At 42.3% G+C, this 18906-nt stretch overlaps 1 protein-coding gene across 5 annotated transcripts; it reads left to right on the top strand.

Annotated features, from left to right (window-relative positions):
* Window positions 1-359: 359 nt before the first annotated feature.
* LOC6536759 lies at window positions 360-18589 on the top strand. Of its 5 annotated transcripts, none has more exons than XM_015192454.2 (8): window positions 360-1200; window positions 1526-2533; window positions 14004-14965; window positions 17097-17334; window positions 17426-17640; window positions 17724-17829; window positions 17981-18178; window positions 18233-18589. In XM_015192454.2, exons 2-7 carry the CDS (start codon window positions 2155-2157, stop codon window positions 18130-18132), a joined length of 2052 nt encoding a protein of 683 aa, XP_015047940.2. In that variant the 5' UTR covers window positions 360-1200; window positions 1526-2154; the 3' UTR covers window positions 18133-18178; window positions 18233-18589. The 5 variants fall into 5 exon arrangements, with proteins under 5 accessions (XP_015047940.2, XP_002097331.3, XP_039231491.1 ...); XM_002097295.3 differs by having other exon boundaries at window positions 18249-18589; XM_039375557.1 differs by having other exon boundaries at window positions 17981-18589.
* The last annotated feature ends 317 nt before the right edge of the window (window positions 18590-18906 follow it).

The raw sequence follows: 18906 nt of genomic DNA on the forward strand, positions 1-18906 counted from the left end.
ACAAAAAGCGGCATTTGTCCGGCGGAAACAAGTGTTTTGTTGGTCATCTACAAATGGCATCCGATGAATAAAAAATAAGTCTTCAATCTTCTGTTGCCAAAGTCTTATCAGTGCGCAGGCGCGAACAAACAGCCGGCAAACAAACCGACGGTTCGATTCCGAAAATTCAGTGCAACCAGAGGGATGCGAACGGCACAAAGCTGGGGAAGTGGGAAACGAACCGGTATCCCACATGAAACGGAGGAGAATCCGATGTGGAACGCTCGACGGAATGGCTCTGAATCGGCACTATCCGGCTCGGAATGTTAAGAACTCGGTGGGAAGTGGGATGGCATCGCGCGAACGCGACTCAGTCGAAAATTTGAATCCGGTTCGCGCGGACGTGACTCGGATGGTGGAAGGAAAGCCATAACCCAAACTGATAACGAAACCGCAACCAGAAGTCAATTTTACGCGATGTCTGAGAAGGACTTGTGCTGAAGCGGGAGTCAGGAGCAGAAAATGTGACAACAGAAACGAAGAAAAAAGTTAATGGAAAGTGGCAAACAAAGAAAAGAAGAATTAAGACAAAGTTAAACCACTTGATGTCCTCTTGGGTGTCCTGTGTTCCGTGTCCCGTGTCCTGCAGTGCCGCCTGTCGAGTGTCTTTTGCCGAAATCACTTTTAAAATTTGTTTGCTCCCGCCTTATGCAAATGGATATTAGAATGTCGCGCTGAACTGAGCAACCGAGGTGAAAAAACAGGACCGAAGAAAACAGAGGATTTCTCGAAGGACGCGTAGCGTAAAAAGGGGATTATTGTGCATCATTTTGGGCAGCAAGGAAAATGCGAAGGAGGGCGCAATAAAAAATATTCTCAAGTCGGATTATGCGATAAAATGTTACTGAAGTGTAAATGTTTTCTCACGTGTTAAATCATTAAATATAAGCCATCCAAGCTGCACACAATCGGTTTAGAGCCCGGCCATATGGCCATTGTTACCTTTTACGAGTACCGGCAACCCAAAACTTAGAGAAAGCCCATCGAAAGGCAATGTGAAACTTGTTAACCACTATAAATGGTCAAAGTTTTTAACGTTTTTTGTGCGAAACTTTTGCCCATTAGTCATCGAGAACATTGTGTGATAGTTCTGCATGAAAACCGTGCAAGTTATTAACTTTTAAGAAAGTGAGCCGGCAACCAAGGAAAAGGAAATTCTATGTAATTAATTGCAAAACGATTATGAAAGTTTAAGTGGAAATAAGTTGATTTATATTTCTTGGCAAGTTCAAGCACTTGACTCTTCCATTGATGGAGCTGTTGAAGTAAAAGTTCAAGATGTAGAAAAAAGTTGTGTTAACAAGCAGCATAAGTTTTATATACATTTATTATTAAATACCATTTTAAATGTTAAACTTTATGTTTTTCTTGCCTCTGTTTAATTTTAAATAAATATTTTCTTTCTTGAGCTTTTACTACTCTATTATAAAGTTGTTCCAAAACCACTTTAATCACAACAAAATAGTATAATAAACAACTTATTTAGGTAAATGTATTTATTAGGGATTAAACGGATTTGTGCTGTTCAACAAAATAAGTTTTGAAAGAGACCAGAAAGCTAAATAAACAAATTGGATTACCATGGAATAAAGTCCAGTTCCGATGCCAGTTTATTTGTCTGTGCTGGTGCCACTGCATCGCCAATAAAAGTTTGCCACTCAACAAAGGCGAAAACACTTAAACAAATATATAAATCAAGCAACACAAAAATTGTGCAAAACGAGTTCAGAGACCGAGTAAGCCAACAATGGGTTTGCAGGAAAATCGCTTGAGAAAACGCATCGAAAGACTTGTGGCCGACCCATAAAGAAGAGTTGCAATTTTTTGCTGAATGCTAGAAATAAAATGAAATAAAATAAAATAAAACAGGGGAAAGGTTAGATAGAACCCAATTGCAGGCAACCAAGAACCCAAGCCCAAACCAACCCCAAGTGTATTAATTCAATAAACCTATTTATCTGAGACTTCGACTGGGATTTCGAGAACGGCGCAGAGAATGCGACAAAGTTTGCCAGCCAAGACGGCGCAGTGCAATCAGCAGATCCTGTCCGTCCTCGTCCTCGTCCTGGTCCTGGTACAGGAACTGGTCCTAAGGAGCATGAGAAGCCAGATTCGATGCCGCAAACGAGTCCCAATTGGAGGCAGGCGGACAATGAGCGCACAAAAGGCGCTGTAAGTGTCATTGCAGCCAGGAACTGGGCCACTGGGACTGCCACGCAGGACTGGAGCCCGAAGAGCAGCAGTAGCTGGAGCAGCACCAGTCGAACCATAGGAACCAGAACCTCAGTCAGCACAACCAGGACCCGGCCAGCCACGTTGACAACCGAGATGACATTGGCAGGAAGAGCAGGACGCGCAGGACGAGCAGGACAAGCAGGACGAACGGGAGCAGGAGCGCCGCGGTGTCGCCGATTTTTCCTGACACTCGCACCAGTGTCTTGGCTCCGCATCAGCTTCGTCCTTTTGGTCCTGCCGGCTTTGGGCTTTGGGATACGTAAGTACAGCTGGGGGGTTTCCCTCACTCCTTGCGTGTGCGTGTGACTTTCATACATTTTTGATTTAATTTAACGCATTCACGTCGCACATCTAACACGCAGTAAAAAGAAGATGAAATGCTAAGAACGGGTGGGATACCCCTTAAAAGTGATACTTCTGTGTGTTAAGCCAGAAATCTCTCTCTCGACAAATGTATCAAATCAGAAAAATTAGAATAAATAAAATATTTTATACATAATTCTTTTTTAAATGCATTATTTTATTCAAGTCTTTAATCATGCCTTTCAGTACTAGAAAAACAGTGACAGCTTTCAGTGCTTAAGGCTGTCCTGCTGTTTGCCAGATTAACAGGATGCATAAGTATCTCCAACTCCTTGCTTCCTTGTTTATTCGGGTACCGGGTGAAAAATGGTATGCGCACTTGGCAACACACACAGGGATAATTGTACTCGTAAGAGGATCCCAAGACGCGACATAGCTGCTGGCAAATTGTTTTAGTAGTTCTGGATCAGCAGGGGAAACAGGAGGAGTGGCAACAAGACAATCGTCGTCCTTGGAAATTGCGGAGGATGGAGAATTGCGGAGCTGGGGGCCAAACTTCCCATTGTTTCATTTGATTTGCAGAAATTAGATTAGAAGCAGCCACGGGGCTAGCGAAATAGGAAAACAATAGCCCATAAAAGTTGACAAAAAGTAGTGCGGCATTGCGCAGTGTTTGCTTATATATTCTTGTGGTATTTGTCTCTCATAAATAATGTAATTCGATTCTGTCAAGTAATTATCAAAACTGTGTTGTACACAAGGACTTGTTAATATAATTTATCCTGATCCGTAGAAAGGACTTCAATTAAAGGCCACATGCAAAAATGCAAACTCGACAAAAAGTGGCAATATTATCCCAATTGCATATATGTACTTGAAAAAATTAAGAACATAAGATCGTACAAGTTTCTTAATCAATTAACCCATAGCTTTATTTTTTAGCTGGCAATTAGCATTTCATTGGGTTTCTTATGATACCTTATTTCCACAAGGAAGCATGTGTTACCTTGTCATTTATATATTTATAGTTCTAACCGAAAAGGTAGTTTAAAATTTGTTAAAAATAAGTGATCAAAATTTCAAGTTAGCCTTTAGAAAAATGGCGTGTGATTCTTTTGGTACGTTGATTTTGTCAGCTCTTCAGGAAAAGAAGTGCCCTGTGACTTTCCGGGAAATATTAGAAGACGTAGCCTTTCAGCTTAAAGTGGCAAAAATGCATATAAAGCTCGGCGTAGTAGTTGCATTGCGACTTGGCATAAATCGCGGATTAATCCAAAAGTCTGGGCACCGATTCTACGTGAATAAATCAGTGAAAAAGGAAGCCAAAGAGCCAACATGTCCAACAAAACTTGTAGATCGTATCGTCGTATGCCCACAGGATGAAACGTTGCTTAATGAGGATGGAGATTTTGTGGAAGTTTTGACATATTCCGACGATGAAGAGATTATGGTGTTCAATGTCGTAAAACAACAGAAGAATGAAGAGCTTTCAAATGAGTCTAGTCACACAGGAACCACGGAGAACATGTCACTGACGTCAAGTTCCAGTGCTAAGTCCGAAGTATGTAATTCAGGCGAAGGCGACGATATGGAAGTTGAACAGGGGGAATCACAAAGGTCAAATAGCAGTATAAAAAGCGAAGAAATTTGTTCAGATGTATCCATGACCGATGTCAGTTCCGGCAGTCTAGAAAGGTAAACTTTAAGTGTCGTATAACTTGGATGGTTTGCTAGTTTCAAACCAATGAATCCAATTTTCAAGACTGTGGTATAATATCCTCGAATTCTTTAAACTCTTTTAACCCAATCGGGAAAATGAAAAATATGTTATTTTTCACCACAAAACTGTTTACATACAATACACATTTAAACTTTTAAACAAATACCCGCACCTCTTAAAGTGAAAAAGTTTCAAAATGGCCCACAACCGTTTCCGCAAACTGTGAGAAAAACAGTTTTGCAAGGTCCTTAACCTCATTGCTCCATTAGCAGAAGCAGCTGCTCATTCTGCCCAATAATCAAGGGAAAAATAAAACAATTGAATATAGCTCTTTTATACAACTCCGCGTCGCTGCTTTGGCTTTGCAGCCCCACAAAAATATTAACGAAATTGAAAACATGCCAAAAAATGTTTAATAAACACGTTTGCAGCAGTGCGATCTCAACCCTTTCTAAATCCCTTATACGATTTCCCCACTGAGCTGCCCTTTTGTCCCTTTATTACAACTCCCAGCAAAATGCGCTTTTGCAAAGTTGTGAGTGCAACTCGTTATGCCAAAATGCAGAATGGACCAACAAAGCAGATGCAAGCCAACTCAAACTCCGAGCTCCGAAACATTCAACATTATAATGCGGCCAAAGTTTGTCTTGCTGCCCTGCCGGCTTTTGTTCTCTCGAAATGCTCATTCAGATTTTTCCAAAATTTCTGGGGGATTCTGTGGATTGTGGAATTCGGTTTTTTTTCTGGTTCGGTTTGCTTACATAGTGCCGGATCCCTGCTAATTTTGGGAATGTGCCTGCAAAGTCCCTGGGCCTCGAATCAAAGCGGCCTACAGGTTGACTTGGGACGACCTTTCCTTCCTGATCGCCCCTGTCTTCTCGCTATTACACCTGGCCAAATGGCCAGAATCCTTTAAGGCTGCTCTATGGGGTCGTGATGTCATGTCCTGCTGTCTGTCGTCCAGTGTCGTGTGTGCGGTCGTCGTTGCGAGGGCCAAAAGTGTTTGCTTACCTTCATAAATTATAAATGGGTTTGCGGAGAGACCCAAACAACAACATCAGCAACAGCAGTATCCCTTAGGCGGCAGGACACAAACACACACACACACACACACATTGTCAGTTGACCTCAGCCTCGGCAGGTCCTGTGATGACGGAAAATATTGTAACACAAGCAAAGTTGGGCCAGGCACATGACAGTGCCGCAGGTCAACAAATTGTCCAACGGTGGAATAATGTGTGTCACATGGGTTTATTAGATGCCCAGGAACATCGCGGGCTTTCAACGAAATCGCATGTTTTGCGGTGCAATTCTCTTGGAATGTCTTATTCGGAATTTAAATAACACTGAATAAATTCCTTACATATAAAGATTGCATGTTCTTGAAACAATTACATTGAAAGTTGCTCTTGTTGCATATGCAAAATCACGTTGGGACTTAGAAATTTTTTCTATCTTTAATACAATTAGGGTTTCTATTTAATCTAAAACCAAAAATCCAGTATAACTACAAACAAGTGTTCTACAAACACTTTTTCTTTATTTCGGTGAATTAAAGCATTTTTAAATAATTTTACTTCGACCTAACATATTTCATGCAGTAAACAAAGATGTTTCTGCCATCTTCTACAATTGACTTCAAAAGAAGCGATTTTCGTTTCGCAACTCGGCCCACTGTTCCTCATCCGCCATGCAACTAACAATTTCCTGTCCACATACACACAATCACGCTCACAATGTAAGCCGAATGGCCTTGATGCGCTTTTGGCTCGCAAAATGTGGGCTTAAATTATTCAGAGGGTCAGGGGTCAGAGGCGGCTGCAGCTGCGTCGACGCTTTGGGCAATCAAAGACAACAACAAGTGTGTGTGTATGGGCCATTTAATTGCTCAGAGAATATCAATGGGGCGAGGTTAAGGGGGATAAAGGCGGAAAAGGGCGGAAAAGGGCAGAAAGGGGCAGTGAACGAGCGACAAAGACCCAGCGAGAAATGACCCACAAATGACAAAGTGCAGCGGCAGTCAACGAGCCTTGTCTTTATTCCTTGCCGAAGTGTGAAAAGAACAAGACAAACCACCGAAGAAATAAAAAAGGATATACAAAGCAAAGGACCCAAGGGGCTTCTTTGTGGTAATTTATGAATCGCAGCATGGGGGCTCCAGAGAGGAGGTATACATACCATATCCTGGCTGGAGGCCCCTTGAAAAATTATTTCATCTCTGGTCAACATTTGGTTACTTATTTATAGCTCCTCCGCCCCCACCAGCTTCCCTTTCCTACTCTTGGAGTAAGACTTGGTGGAGCTAAATATTTACCAAGAAAGCCATAAAAATCAACTAGATAACGCAAAAGTCTTATATTTGTATGATGTTGAGATTTCGCATAATTATTTTCCCTGATTTATGGAAGGCAACAGCACAAAGTGTAGACAACGTAGGAACCATGGCTTTAATGATAGCAAATTATGTAAGAAACAAGAGTTGTAGGTAATTTATTAAACATTTTTCTTTAAGCTCATAATTCAATTAAAAAAATGAATGTATCAGAGTATCTATCATACTATAGGTAATATAATATATAATTTTTATCGATTCACGAATTGTGATTCATTAGAATAAATAGCCATTTTCCCATAGCCATAGCTCATTTTAAATTCACCTAAAATTAGATTTCGGCATTTTTAAAACATCCCCAACCCTAGACGTTTTTGTTTTTAGAACACATTGTTATGCAACCCTTTTCGCTAGAAAGCCAAGCAACCGCTTCATCCATTTGAAATTCAACTAAACTGAGATATCCGCCTTTTTCTGCTTTTAATTTCCCTGAAGGATTTTGCCATCCAGCACAGCTCACTAAACATCGCCACAACCCCACTGATTCATCTTCATCAGCTTGAACCTTTTGTATCATAAATTATTTATTTTTATGCATATTGCGATGACATTTGATCACAAGTGCTTGGTGTTCCCATAAATATTTGAGTAAAAAATCAAACGAGGGGTCGAAAATTGTATTTAAAGTGGCATTTATCAAATCGATCAATAAACAATTACCGAATGCCAATGCTCATAATATAAATAAATAAACCAATTGCTCTCGCACATTGCAGGCATGAAATCTTATGGAAAGTATCTGTGTGTGTGCTGTCACACAGAAACGATGTCTACGCATTAAAGATACATTTGCATGAGTGTGGGTGCTTTGAGTGGGTGAAAGCTGCCATGTTCTATGGCATTTTGTTATTCGAGTGGCTTTCGCTGGCACAAAGGTGGGGGAAATGTTTGTGTTTAGTGTGAAATGGCTCTGTGCCGCCATTTTCCGAGGATTCATTCAAAACTGAAACATATGTTGGCTGTCACAGTGAAAACAAGAGAGAACGCTATAGTCGAGTTCCCCGACTATCTGATACCCGTTACTCAGCTAGTGTAAGTGCGAAGGACAGTTTTTGGCGGTTTGTGGGCGTTAGAGTGGGCGTGGCCAAAAGTTTTTTGGCAAATAGATAGAAATTTACAAGACTAATACAAAAATGAAAAAATATCAAAACATTTTTCAAAAGTGTGGGCGTGGCAGCTTTGGGCGGTTTGTGGGCGTTAGAGTGGGCGTGGCAAAAAGTTTTTTTGCAAATCGATAGAAATTTTCAAGACCAATACAAAAATGAAGAAATATTAAAACATTTTTCAAAAGTGTGGGCGTGACAGTTTTGGGCGGTTTGTGGGCGTTAGAGTGGGCGTGGCAGCATGATTCGACAAACTTGCGCTGCGTCTATGTCCCTGGAATCTGTTTACTTAATCTCAACTTTCTAGCTTTTGTAGTTCCTGAGATCTCGACGTTCATACGGACAGACAGACGGACAGACGGACGGACAGACGGACAGACGGACAGACGGACGGACAGACGGACATGGCCAAATCGACTCGGCTATTGATCCTGATCAAGAATATATATACTTTATATGGTCGGAAACGCTTCCTTCTGCCTGTTACATACTTTTCAACGAATCTAGTATACCCTTTTACTCTACGAGTAACGGGTATAATTATACAACAACCGGGCAACGAGAAGGTTCTGCAGCTCTCGGGTGTTCAATATGGCCTCATCCAGACCCCCTTTCAATACCCCCGCTCTGTCTCTGTGGGCACACTCTTTGTCGGCACACCCAGTTTTCTCGGTGACTGTGCTGGCTCAATTTATTTTTATGGCGTCGTGTTCGCCGGTCTACGTGTTCCCAGCAAACAGCCCGAAAAGTAAAAACAGCAAAGAAAGCAGCCATCGTGCCCGTTGTCTTTCCTTTGAGGTTCATTTCAGTTTCAGTTTCGCAGTAAATTGAAATTGGAGCAGTGCCCAGTGTTGCGTATACGCACTGTTGTATGTGGCACGTTGCCGGGTGCGCGTTGCGTGCTGTTAGCCTTTCGCTAAAGTAAAGTTGTTAATGGCCGCGCTGACGCTACGTATTGCTTTTATTTATATATAATTTAGGTGAACTCGGCGACAAAGTGAATGCCAAATGCAGTTTTTTAAAAGCATCTGTAATTAATTATGTTATCCTTTTAAGCAGTGCGTCCTTACAAATATACTGCTCACTGTACTTTAGTGGTTGTATTTTTTGTATAAAATCTGTTTCAAGGAAATAAACTAATGAACTAATTGAGTATTGGAAATTCTTTATGTACATTTGTATATAGGAAGTAACAGAAGTTTCTTAAGCAAAAGCCAAAGTTATCCAATTAGTCATTACGAGACTAGAATGTAGTCTAATTTGATCTCCTTTGAGGTGGTGCGCTTTCCTATTTTTTCACCCTCTCCTCGAAAGTTGTTTTTCGCATAAGCATGCACATCCCCAAGGCCCACCATTTGATGTGACTCCCAGCTTGTAATTTGGCACATTTGAACTTTAATTGCTTGGCGGCCCCCAAAGGGGACTCATTAAGATTGCCAGCCCGCAGCTGGAGCAACACAAATCTGGCGACACAACTATCAGGCCCAGAGTCTCGACCACCACCGAAGTTCCTCATGAGTTGGATAGATGCAGCAATCTGAGTCCTCGGGCTCGTGTTTTATGTGCACTCGAGGCGGCTATAATCCAAAGTGCTCCCCGGTGAAAAGTTTTCTGGTTTATGCGAGAATGTGTGTCGGCGTCTCCTGTTTGCTCCGCTGCTTTGCTGCTCCGTTGCTGCTCAGTTGCTGCTCAGTTGCTGCTCAGTTGCTGCTCAGTTGCTCAGTTTGCTGGCTTTTCCACATAAACACCAGCGTTGGCGGATGCGGGCAGGATGCGGATGGCGTTACAGGTGCGGATGAGCATCAGATGGCCACGAGTCAAGTGGCTCTCCGTCTTCTTTTGGCCACAAGCGCTTGGCGTTTTAATTACGGCCGCCGCCATTTTGTCCTTCCAAACAACCATGACTTTTTATTGGACATGTAATTACTGCGTGTGTTTTCGGCTCGTGGGCCCACGCATATTTTTTATAATTACATGAAAAATGAAGACCCGCAGCTGATGCGCGTTTCCCGAGCATCCTGAGTGAACTGATGCCACGCTAATGATGCACGTGCCACGAAGATTGCGCAGATTAAGACCTCTTGACCTTTGGCGAGACGAAAAGTTGAAAGTCCCTTGAATTATAAAATAGGTACCAAAGTACTTACTTGGCGTACTATGAAGACCGAAAATTAATGTCAATATTAATATAATATATATATTATTATGGGTTACTCAGTTAATGCTAAGCACATTATACAATTCAGCATGAATTAGGTTTGAACATATTAGTTATATTTTTGATGTTTGAAAAAATCCGCTAATATTTGCCTTCGTTCTCCAATAACTTTTTAAATTGATGCAAACAACTTTCAAGCTGTTTTTGCGTAATAAATATTTTAAGAATAATTAAATTTCAGTTTTTCTCCTCGAAAGTTACTCAATAGTGAAGGGAAAAACTCGTGCTTCCAACAAAATCAAATCATTTTGTTTGCTCTTGCTTTATCATCCTCTATCTTTCGCTTTAGCCTGCAGCATAAAAGGCAAAATCCATGAAATATTAACTAAGGGGTCAGAGTGGCAGGACGAGTACACCATATGGGCCAGTCTGGACCGTTTCCCCGCCCCTATCCCTTTCCCTATCCCATCCCCATTCAAGTCCGTCATCCTCCAGGTGACTGCGTTATTGGCCGTCCAGGGCTGCATCATACAAAGTGAAACATGGCACATGGCACATGGCACAGTGGGAGGGCTTACTCGCTTTGGAGACCATTAAAATAGAATAGTTGTTCGAATGGCTTTTGTGGGAAAAACCTACGCACACACGCCGCAGGCTCAGCAAGACTTTTCGAAATAAACACTATACTTTTAATTAATTGATGACATCTGTGTACGGGTGCCCAAGGATAGGTATTGGTTTTAGGTATTGGCCAGGTTTAATTGAGTTGTCCTGAACAGGAACATCAAATAGGTGCGTGCCAGTTTGCCAAACGATACCTATGAGCCATGTTATTGCTGGGTATAAAAAACAAAGGGTTCATATGCAGTAGTACCTGTAACTTTCTTGAATCAAAGTAAGTAGTCAACATCAGCCATGTTAGATCTGTTAGGCTCAACATCTTCAGCACATTTCCCTGTAAATATGTATTAATTTGAAGAGTTATCAAACTATTTGTCTCAATGTTTTCCTGTTTAGTATAGCCCATTGTCTGACTATCGCCACTACCGATGACATCGGGGATGCTTATGAGCTTTGGCCTAATGTCCGAAATGGTTGTTCATTTTGTAGTGGCCTAAACCAATTCCAGAATTTACATAACTGCTGGGCATGGTACCACCGGTAGCATGAATGCCAATTTCAGTAATTTTTGCGTCTGCCACTAGCCTAATTTGTGAGCATTACTATTCCGCTGGCGTTCCAGGCCAAGCCGGCTTAAATATGAACTCCAAGTCCCGCCTGGCCCACAAGCTGTGGGTCGCTTATGGGGGTACGGATTTGGGCCGCTGTCCCTGGAAACGGGCAATTCTGGTTGAGGAAAACAAGAAAACAATTTGAGTGTTACTGCACGTTTCACTCTTTTTGCCTCGTGTGTGTTACTGACTGTCGTCAAGTGCTATAAATGGCCAGATCACACTTTTGGCCGAGAGTAGGCGCTTTTCCATGGCAAAACCAAGCAAACCAAGCAAACCACACAAACCGAGGACACGGAAAAAACCCAGTAAATTAATCGGCTTTGGGGGTATAGTTGCTCTTCCCTTTTTTTTTGCACTCTCTCCTCTACAAGGACTTACAAATACCCAATGCACCACAAAAATAAATTCCCTCTTTTGTGTTTGACTAAGCAAATTCCTTTGAGGGAAATCAAAACCGATTTGATTGCAGGCTAAATCGGTTTTAATTGAAAATGCAAACTCTGCCTTGAGCAACCCGTGCCGGCTTTACTTTTTTCCAAACCCTTTGGGATATTCCATCTCGAAACACCAAGCAAAAAGGACACAAACTAGAAGGCAAAAAGTATGCCACTCTGGAGTGGATTTTAAATTTACTATTTTTCTGGCAGTGAAATTTTCAATTTGCATTTTAACCAAAATTCGCTTGCAACCTTTTCGTGGCCAACGAATTGGGCCTGGGTGGACCTTATCAACACAACCAAATCACACGCATTCGTTCGAAATGATTTCGTGGCGAAATTTATGCGGTTGCCTTGTGGACTCCCTTTTTTTTCACTTTTACCTCCACTTTTTTGGCTTTTCTTCTGATTTTTTTGGCTTTTTTGTGTGCAAGCAGACACGTAGAATTTCAGGGTAGCCGAAAGGTAACGAGTGCGGCTGAAATTTCTTGCTCAACCTAAATCAAGGCTCTGACAAGCACGTGAAATGAAATAATTTAAAAATGCAAATTCTATTTTATCAACCCACTGATATCTTAGCCCTGGAAAACAGTACCAAATCCCAGTCCGCTCATCTCGGCCCACCTTTGTTGGCCATTGAACTGCTGCCATTGGTGGTTGGTTAGTTGGTTGGTTGGTTGGTTCACCGCAAATGAGTTCGTTTTCCACTCACGAATATTTCCGACTTTATGGGGGGGATACGACAGGAAAAATAATAGTGATTTATTTTGTGATGCTGATATTGTTGCCAAGGTAAATTTGCAATTGATGGAATTTTCCCAAAGTTATTTCCGTACTAATAAACTTTTAAGGCATGCATATACTCGTACTCGTATTGAAATCAAACAGTTTCCACAGCAGCTGGACATGCTAACGTTTCTGTTCACCGTTTTTGCGGTTTGCCAAACTTTCTTTTTCCATGACTTGGAGTGCCAAGTTCAAACTGCTGCACTTCATCCTACTGGCTCCCTGTCTCCCTGCCTCCCTGCCTCCCAATTTAGTGGATGAGTGTCCTGGGGCAACATGTCCTTGCCAGCGTGTTGGGGCAGAAAGTTGCTTAAAATAACTTTATTTGAGTGGTTGTGTTGAGCTAATCAATGGTGGTGTTGCCTTCGCCTAGTCGAAAAGCTGCTCTTTTTCTTTTCTTTCCTTTTTTTTTGGAATTTATTGCCTGAAGCTATTTGCTTTGTAATCTTTTAATAAAGTTTTGCCCCAATTGATGGGGCTTTACATCACTTGTGCAGAGCAAAATTGATTTTAGTTTTGCCCATCAATTGTGTAAATATTTTCGCGAAAGTTGCGATAAATGAAACAGATTTTTCCACAAATAAATACAAATAAAAGCAAATTTAATGCAGGACTCTGCAAATGTTGTATATTTACATAAACACTTTTTGCCACTTGGTTGCATTTTATTTGATTAAACGCAGCCACTTGGTGGCAGGCGCAGAAGTAAAGGTGTGGAACTTTGAGTTACTTTAGCCAAGGACGTTTGATGCACGTGTATGTGAAATGATTATGTTGCTAAAGTTACCATTCATTTTGTATGCTTAATTTTCCTCTAGGGCACAAAGCCAGAAACATAAAAAGGAAAAGTTTAAAAGGGAAACAGTAACCGGCAGTGGTAAAAGGAAAAGGCAGCCAAAGCTACAAAAACAAACAACTTTTAGCAGCAAAAAAGTGTGGCAAAAAAATATAAAAAAATTAAAAGCTAAAAGGAAACAGAGAACCAAATGAAATAAAACCAGCCACAGGCGGTGACATTAAGCGGCAAATTTTTATGATTTTAATTAGCATAAAAGCGTAATTGAAAATTAACTGAAACGAAATATGTACATGGGCCGCAGGAAATACGAGTGAGTGTGGGTGACATCGTTTCCACAGCCAAAGAGTGGGAAATCACATTTGTTTTACCGGAATTTTAATTCATTCACCTTGCATAAGCCGATTGCAATAATTTTTCCCAATTTCCCGGCGCTTTGATGTTCGCCGCATACATTAATAACATTTATTTATTTAGGACTTTCTGCGTGTCAAGCGAACGTATGCATATCCTTTCTTATTCGGTATTATTTTAATATCTGGCCCAAGCGTGGAAACGAATTAAGAAAACAAATAATATGACCATTTATTATGACTTTAAATTTAATTCATTCATTCCTCATCCTTTAACTATCTTTGTGTAATTGCCTAATTTAACTGTTTCTTGATTTCCTTTGTTGTGAGAATACAATCTGGACTTTTGGGTATAACGAACTTTAATTACAAACCACTCTAATTAGCAGTTCGTCTGCCCAAGTGTACTGTTTACTAACGTGCTCAGCTTTATTCCTCTTCCACAGAAGCAGTCACCTGCAGCAACCCGGCACTGGGAGCAAGTGCTCCAGATCCAGTGGATTTGACACGGGGAGGGAGAAGCACTGAGGGACAGCTTACGGCGGCCACAAGATCCACTCTGCCAGATAGTCCAATGACAACACAAAACGATCTAATTACGACAGCCAGCAACTTAGCGACAGCAAAAAAGCCAGCCACAGCAGCCTCACAGGCAGCAGATACGGCACAAACAGCAGCAGAAACAGCAGCAGGAACAGCAGCACCGACAGAGGCAACCGGCTCATGGAGCTCCACGGCCGTAGCCCGGGGCATGTCATCAGCAGATGGAACAGGGGAGGCGATAGCAACCAGCCAGTCAGCACAAATTGGGCTAACTACTCAGGCCACAGTACGGCAAACAGAAGCGCAGACAGCAGCGACACAAGCCGCAGCAGCAACATCAGCAGTAGCAGCAGCATCAGTAGCAGCATCAGTAGCAGCATCAGCAGCAGCAACTGAGACCGCAGCAGAGATGGGCATATCAACAATTTATCCAGCATCAACGGAAACGGATGTGCACAACTCCATTGAGCGGCTGGCGGGGCGAGGGGGAAAGATGGCGAACGCGGTGCATCCGGGTGTCGCTGATTCATTGACCAAGGGCTTCTCCATACCGACCTTCCTGCCGCCATTTCCCGTTTTTGCGGCAGCGGATTTGCCAGCTTACCGCGCCGCTGCCGATGCTGCCGAGGCGGCCAAGTTGGCGGCAGAGGCGGCGGCCCAGGCAGCGGCCGCCAAAACATCCTCGGAAGCGGTGACAATGTCGCCGGAGGAGCTGCGCCGGCGAACGTATAATGAGCAGCACTCCTACCTGGCCGCCCACCGCGAGGGTGGCGAGGGGGCGGGGCCGGCGGGGAGGCGCAACCTGACAATGCCCGTGCTAAACATCACCGCCCAGATGGGAAACCACGCCTACATGCCGTGCCAGGTGAGTGAAAAGTGCACTCGGAAAATGGCTAGTCCCTATAAGTGTGCTATGAAACTTACCCGAAAATCATGCAAAATACTACCATTGTTTGTTTAAAAGTGTGCGAGATAAAGTTAGTTCAAGAACCTTTGTGGCTTAAATATTTTGTTTTCCTTTGATTAGAATTTCTTTAGTGTGTATGGCATATGAAGGTTCTACTTTTAATTTTCCTACTTTGTTATATAGTTTTACTAACTAGAAGTTTCATGTTCTTAACATTAACAATGATTTAAAGTTTAAAAAAAATTTATTGACCAGAAAATGGTTGCAAAATCAGTTTTTTAATACTTTTAGTTTATTTAAGTTAGATTTGTTTTCAGTGCATTGTTTTGTTGTGTGTAGCACAATCCGTGGGACTTGTTTGCCTGTAGGTCGCTGAACATCGTGTGACGCAAGGCGGTTAAGCCTTAAAGGTTCGCTGGGGAAAAAAGGGTTTTATTACGAGATTACGTTTAATTGCGAATATTATATTTGAATTAAATGTCACGTGTTATAAATAGCTGTCAGCCCGTTAAGCGGCTTATGGGTTTATCCTATTAGGGAGCTTTAAAAAAGGAGAATAAACATACATTTAAGTCAAAGGCCAAAAGGTTGGACTTGTGCAGCTTAGAGAAAATCAATTTAAAATATATATCCAAGGATGTCTGCCAGTTTCTTACCAAATAGTTATTAACCCTGCTGCAGAGCTATAGCCTCAATTTGAAATCAGGGCAAATCAGGGCGTTATGCAGAGATGAAATTCCCTCCAGCCAAGTTTAAGAAATTAGCTAGACCCCAAGGCCACACACGTCACCAAGGATTTAATTCGAGCATTAAGACTTTAACCACTCAAGGCAAACGACCCTGACTGACTTACGAATTCCTCGAAACTTAAACCAAACGAAGACGAGCCAGCGACAGACTGACTGGCTCAGTGTCCCCCCAGCTGCTTCAGAATTCCTTTTTAATTTCAACGGACCGGAGATAAAACTAGCATTTACATATTGCGCACAGACACGCTTTCACACATCCGCAGCTACAGATACAGATACAAATACACGTACACATACAGATACAGATACATCTGGATAGAAGGAAGCGAAACACTTATTTGCATGCATACATATTGCACAGTGTATTTTCCATACGGCAACAACAGACATCAAATTTACATGGGTTCGTAGGTGTTTTCTTTCTTTCCTTTATATATATATGTATATATATAAACAGAGGTGGTATCTGCTGAATGAAATTTAACAAAGCCCGAAGAACAGGTCCTGAAAAGAGGCTGGGCTAAAAAAGTGAATATATATATGTATGTTTATACTACATATTTATAAATTGTGCGGAATTGTAAATGGCAAATAGAAACCAGAGTCTGGGCGCTTGTGTACGTCATAAAAAATAAACGTAAACAGAATGAATTGTTGATATGCAAATGAAATTATGCTGATCTGTGCCGGACCACAAGTGAGGGCAGGAACAGGACTAAAACAGGAGCCCTACGAAAATGGGCCAAAGCAAAACGCCAACTGTGAGAATTTCTTAGCACAAGGATGCGCCCTACCCTGCCCCCCTACCTCCAGAATCCGCCTTCAGATCCGACCTCATTTCCATTTCCGGCCCTCAGACATTCACTTGGATCTCAGATTCAACGTCCGTTGACGTCGTTTGAGCCGTCAGATTTTTTGCTCTTCCGTTTTTGTGCAGCTAACACCGAAACGACAGGCAAACGTGGCCGGATTAGTTTTGCCTGGCCGGGGTAATTATTCATGTATGGATTAGTCACATCGAATGCAATCTGGGTAATGTGAAAGCTCATTAGCGGCAGATTGGCAGCGATTAACATAATAATAGTTATGTAGATGCAGGCTGCCTTGAGCTTTGATGCCTTAATAGTTGACTGGTTTTCGGATAAATGGTGCCATGGGTATGAATGTGTCTGATGTTGATTAATCCCTAAAATTCATAGTTCATTGAGTAAATCGCATCTTTGATTTATTTAAAGGAAATTTTAGTATCTGCTGAGGTTTTAAAGATTCTCAGGAAGCTGTTCCTGAACCATTTTCTTTTAAATTTGAATTTACTTCATAACAATACACTCCACTTTCAGATACATCGGTTGTCGGACAAGCCCGTGTCATGGGTGCGCATGCGCGATAACCACATCATCAGCGTGGACGAGACCACCTTCATAGCGGACGAGCGATTCCAGTCGATATACCAGGAGGATCACGACTACACCTGGTCACTGCAGATCAAGTACGTGGAGCCCAGCGATGCCGGCTGGTACGAGTGTCAGATGGCAACGGAGCCCAAGCTGAGTGCCAAAGTCCACCTGCAGATAGTCAGTGAGTGTTTATCAATAAGCAAAAATCATTTGTGGCAATTCCATACGATTAAGGGATTTATGGTTATCACATCCATTTGCCACCTCCACAGAACCCAAGACTGAGCTGATTGGGGATCAGAGCCGCTTCGTGAAGGCGGGCAGCAAGGTGGCGCTGCACTGCATCGTACGGGGCACCTTGGATCCGCCCAAGTACATCATCTGGTTCCGGGGCCAGAAGAAGATTAGCGAAAGCGACGAGCGAACCGGTTGGTACACGCAGCTGGATCGGAACATATTTGGAACCGTGGGCGATAATCAGAACACGGTTAGTTGGGTGTTTACGAGAGGAGCGGCTATTGGGGGTTAATGGACTAGTTGAGTGTCACTGAGCATAAACATTTATTGTAGATCGGCTCATTAATTATACCGCTCGTGCGGAAGGAGGATTCCGGCAATTATACGTGCCAGCCGTCGAACAGCGTCTCCGTGTCCGTGGACCTGCACGTGCTAAGCGGTAAGTTAACAGCCTCCGGGATGCGGATAGATAGGAGCCATCATATCCTATCCTATCCCATCCTATGGCATCCACCTGAATGTGTGTGCAAAATGAATGATTCATATTAATCGCAACTGTCGCCACCACGACGAATTGCGATGGCCAACAGGTGAATATTCCGCATCGGCCATCATGTCAACGGCGGCAAGGACGGCGAAAGGCGGAAGGAGCACGTTCCACGCGACGCTGGGACTCCTGGGAATCCTTGGACTCCTCTGGGCGATGCAGGGAGCGATGCACACACCACCGACCCAGACGTGACTCGCCTATTGAACGCCTGGTCGTGGCGTCCGGCTTCCAATTATTTGTAAGCTTTTGCGCCATCTGCAGTTACGTAATTTAGGTTAGAGATTAATTAAAGGCGGCCTTGTAAATAGCGGAGATGGCAACAGTGGCAGGATGTGGAGGAGGTGGAGGAAGAGGATTAGGAGCAGGAGCAGGAGCGCTGTCGAAACAGAATTGACGGTTCTGTAATTAGGTTAAACGTTACCATAACTCTCATGTCTGCGTGTCTCACATTATCCCCATACCATACGATACCCGTACTGCATTCAATCTAATGTAAAATTCAATTTAAGCAGACCCCATTTCAAGTTGTGAAATCGAATCAATAATTAGATTATTGCCGGAGAGAAATATTATTAAATGAAAATAATAAAACTGAATCATAAAAATCCATCATAAATAACAGGCATTCAATAAATCATGTGAAACTTTATTTAAATCTGTGTTCTCTCTTCTTCGCCTGCGCTCGGTTCTGGTTCATCCAAATGGTAAACTATTTATGAATATTATCAGGCTTAACTAATTGATTGGGTGTATTAGTATTCTCTGGCGAGCTATTGATTAAAATGGAAAAACTTTCATTTAAATACATTTCGTTGCCATAAATTTGCTCTCGATGCTAAATGCGCCAATGCATCGAATGAGTTATTTCGCTGGTGCTACCCGAATTAATTTGCTGGGTGGGCGTTCAGAATATTTTGTTTTATCTTCAGCTGGCGTAAATAAGATTTAAAGCGAGATTTATTTGGA

The sequence above is a fragment of the Drosophila yakuba genome, chromosome 3R, assembly GCF_016746365.2.
Source record: "Drosophila yakuba strain Tai18E2 chromosome 3R, Prin_Dyak_Tai18E2_2.1, whole genome shotgun sequence".
Lineage (NCBI taxonomy): Eukaryota > Metazoa > Arthropoda > Insecta > Diptera > Drosophilidae > Drosophila > Drosophila yakuba.

What these genes read in the sequence shown, in the direction of transcription:
- LOC6536759 (XM_039375557.1), top strand. Translation starts at nt 2,155, where the DNA reads ATGCCGCAAACGAGTCCCAATTGGAGGCAGGCGGACAATGAGCGCACA. An exon ending in TGGGCGATAATCAGAACACG is followed by an intron (nt 17,641 to 17,723) that starts GTTAGTTGGGTG and finishes CATTTATTGTAG; the next exon opens with ATCGGCTCATTAATTATACC. An exon ending in GGACCTGCACGTGCTAAGCG is followed by an intron (nt 17,830 to 17,980) that starts GTAAGTTAACAG and finishes GATGGCCAACAG; the next exon opens with GTGAATATTCCGCATCGGCC.